Below are 3383 nucleotides of genomic sequence, written 5' to 3' on the forward strand. Positions count from 1 at the left end.
GATTACAGCCGTTACTGGGGAAACCGCTATATCTCCCACTCCAACAGCGCCTCCTGCTGGCAGAGGATCAATTTGCATTTGCAAGTCTGTGGGAATCACTGGTGTCTGTCAGCAAACATAAACAAAAAGCATGCTTCAGAACTGTTTTGAGAAGGTGCTTAAGTTTTGAGCCATGTATTATTACTATGAATTAAGCTACTACTACTATTACTATCTTGTATCCTGATGAAGGGGAAAAAAGAAAAAGAAAATCGGCCAAACATATCAGCATCATATATCGGCCATCGGCTGCCCTGCCCTGATTTCTAAATATCGGCATCGGCCAGAGAAAAACCCATATCGTTCGACCTCTACACTCAAGCCACACTTAGGCCTAATGCATGAATCTCACTGCATTAGATAAAGTTTTAAACCAAGCATAATTTATTTACATGAAATATAGTACAAGCATGCTTTATGTCAGTAGTTCTCAACCAAGGGCCCTGGACTCAACAAAGGCCCTCAGTAAACTTCCAAGCGTGATTTAAAAGTACTCAATTACTTAATTTAATATTATTGAAACAATTAATTATAATATATATACATATATATATATATATATAAATAAAATAATCTAACTTACGTTAAATGCTAAAACATATACATAAAATAAAAAAAGCATTTCCCCCCTTGATAATTATTGTTTCTGTTTGTCTCTCAGTTTGTTTATTAAAATAATGAACTTAAAACAATCCGCTTTGTCATAATTATAGTATAAATACTGGTGGAAATATCTGACCTTATATGTAGGGGGGACCACAGAAATCTTTTTTTTTTTTTTATATCTGTCAACAATCAGTTATCAGTCAAAACACTAGCAGCTATACACCTGTAAAAAAATTGACAACGTACATTCATTAAAATTAACCAAAACACCCGCTATCAAATATATTCTCTTTAAAAATTTAATTTACCCATTTAAATTTTAAAAATGTGACTTCAAAATGTTCAAAAGAATTTAAATGTTTTGTTCACGAGAACACATTTCTTAACACTTCTCCTAGATTTGAAGTATTTCTTGCTGAGTTTTCCCATACTGTAAAATCTCCTAACTCATAAATAATAACAATTTTCTTAAGGACTATGATCTTACCTTTCTTGCTGATTGTGGTGTACTTTGTTTATCTGTTTGTCATTTTACATAAAAATACTAATTTAAAAAGAAAGATGATTTCGAGCCAATGAGCAGAAATGGCTGAGAAAAGTGAAATCATTTCCACGAAAGAAAAAAAATTTGGCTTTGCATAATGATATTTTGCTATCTAATGCAACGGCATTCAGGCATTAATGGTGAAGTAACACTTTACAATAAGGTTTCAACATCAGTTAACTTGAACTAACAACAATGAAAAAAATGGTAATACATTTGCTACTTTCAGTTAATTTCAGCATTTCCTAACATATTACTAAAATAGACAGTTTTATCTGTTATGGATTAACAATGAACAGCTGTATTTTTATGAACGTTAACAAAGATTAATAAACAGTTACAAATGTATTCCTCATTGATAGTGAATACTAATGGGACTTTATTGTAAAGTGTTACCAAGTTACCAACTGGGGCTTTTAGCGTCTAAATACTTCTGGGTGGGGATCACTGAATGTAAGCCTATTGTAGACAGAAAATCCTAATAAATCAAGACAGCTCGAGGTGCATTTTTCATCTGCATGTCAAACAAGCAGGTGACTTAAGAGCCAAACTGACCTGTTCTGCCTGCCAAGAGAGCTACAACACCTGACTTACCTTTCCCGTCTTGTGGTCGAACCACACCAGAGCGTGATTCCTGGACAACACCTTGCAGTCGAAGGTGGCGTTATTCTGGGCAGGGCGACACCGGGCCACGGAGCGCCCGATCTTGACCGGCTCATCCAGATAGACATGACGTTCCTGAAACGGGTGTGAATTCGGGCGACAGGTGAACACGGCCAGCGCTGAAGGCATTGAGGATGGCTTGGGAGTGCTACTCCAACCAGAGACGAAAGACAAGGTTTCTTGATCCAGACTGGCCCGTTGCTCCAATTCTCCAATCTTTTTAATGAATTAGCAGGAGAACGCACATAGCAATACGAAAAACTCTTAAGAAAAGACAAGGCTCTCCTGCTGACCGACTACATAATAACGTCAAAATTACTAGTTAGACACTATGTAGACGATTTCATGCCCCCTTGCGAGACCCCCATGATGCCAAACCAGCTGCCCAATTCCATACAAATCTGTTTTTTAGATGACAGTCCACAACTTGAGCTGTTACACCTCGTTCCCTACACAATTCATCATCATCCCCCTTCACAACCATAGGCCTGACCAAAAAAACAAGTCAGTAACGCTAATATACTAGTAACCTGTTAGACCAGCTAATCTATACTCCCCCCAGAAATAAGACTGTCCGCCGTTTGACATGCGTTTCTAGATTAACTGGCAATGATTTCTATATTAACGGGCACAAAACACACTAACGCAAATGTTAAACCCTAATGAAGATTAATAACGTTGAGTGGGTTTGGCTCAAGTATGCAGGACAGATCACCAAACCACCACTCCCCAAGACTGATCAGCCTTTCACTATGAAAACAAAAGCTTAAAGACCTAATCAACCCGACATTTGCAAGCTTTTAACTGTCAAAATTCATGTAAGCTTTATAAACCGCTCCCGCGGAGGGTGCTTTCTTGCGTACCAGAGCGTTAGCTGGCTAACTTCATAATAGCGCGTTAGCTTCGCTGAGGTAACGGTGGCCTTTATCTTCTTCTTATCAAGCCCTCCGGACTGAAAGAGACTTTAGAAATAATTCCGAGTGAATTTATCCAGGAAGAAGAAGTTATTTTTTCGTCTGTGCAACTTTTGTGCGCGGAGAATTTGCGCAAATCCAGTATTAGCTCGGGAGCTCGATAACGTTACCTAGCTTAGCTCGTTGATGGACGCGATAAATTCCCCAGAAAAGAAACTCGCAAACGAATAAAGTCCGTGACACGGTCCCGCGGTAAGCCGTGGAGGTCTCCGCTCCCGAGGACACTGAAAACGCGAGGAAAAATCGTTGTGTGCGAGCGGATAATTGGAAGTAAGTCGTCCTCCTGAAGAAATACACACACCGGCCACAAACCGCCGCGGGGCTCGCGCACCGCCGAGAAAGGGGCGGGGACTCCGCCGTGACGCGCTAACGGAGGCGGGGCTACGGTGTGGACGAATTGCGTTTCCAGAGAAAAGGGTGACGTTTTTCATATGGAATGAAAATAGATGGTATGGACAAAGATATACATATCTATGGGTATGGAGGCCCAAACATCCAGATTTTTTAATAAGTAAGTCAATAAATGAATATACAAATAAATACATATAAAAATAAAT

General features: G+C 39.3%; 1 protein-coding gene across 5 annotated transcripts in view; it reads right to left on the bottom strand.

Annotated features, from left to right (window-relative positions):
* The window catches only part of slmapa (sarcolemma associated protein a), a 76108-nt gene extending 72962 nt beyond the window's left edge, over nt 1-3146 (bottom strand). For 4 of the 5 annotated variants that reach the window (XM_016561988.1, XM_016561969.1, XM_016561954.1 and 1 more), the window contains exon 1: nt 1784-3146. In XM_016561988.1, coding sequence (XP_016417474.1) covers nt 1784-1981 — 198 coding nt within the window. In that variant the 5' untranslated portion in view covers nt 1982-3146. The remainder of the gene's footprint in view (nt 1-1783) is intronic. The other variant, XM_016561977.1, reaches the window with a different exon arrangement.
* Between the last annotated feature and the right edge of the window lie 237 nt (nt 3147-3383).

Source organism: Sinocyclocheilus rhinocerous, unplaced genomic scaffold, assembly GCF_001515625.1.
Source record: "Sinocyclocheilus rhinocerous isolate Xijiao unplaced genomic scaffold, SAMN03320098_v1.1 scaffold671, whole genome shotgun sequence".
NCBI classification, from domain to species: domain Eukaryota; kingdom Metazoa; phylum Chordata; class Actinopteri; order Cypriniformes; family Cyprinidae; genus Sinocyclocheilus; species Sinocyclocheilus rhinocerous.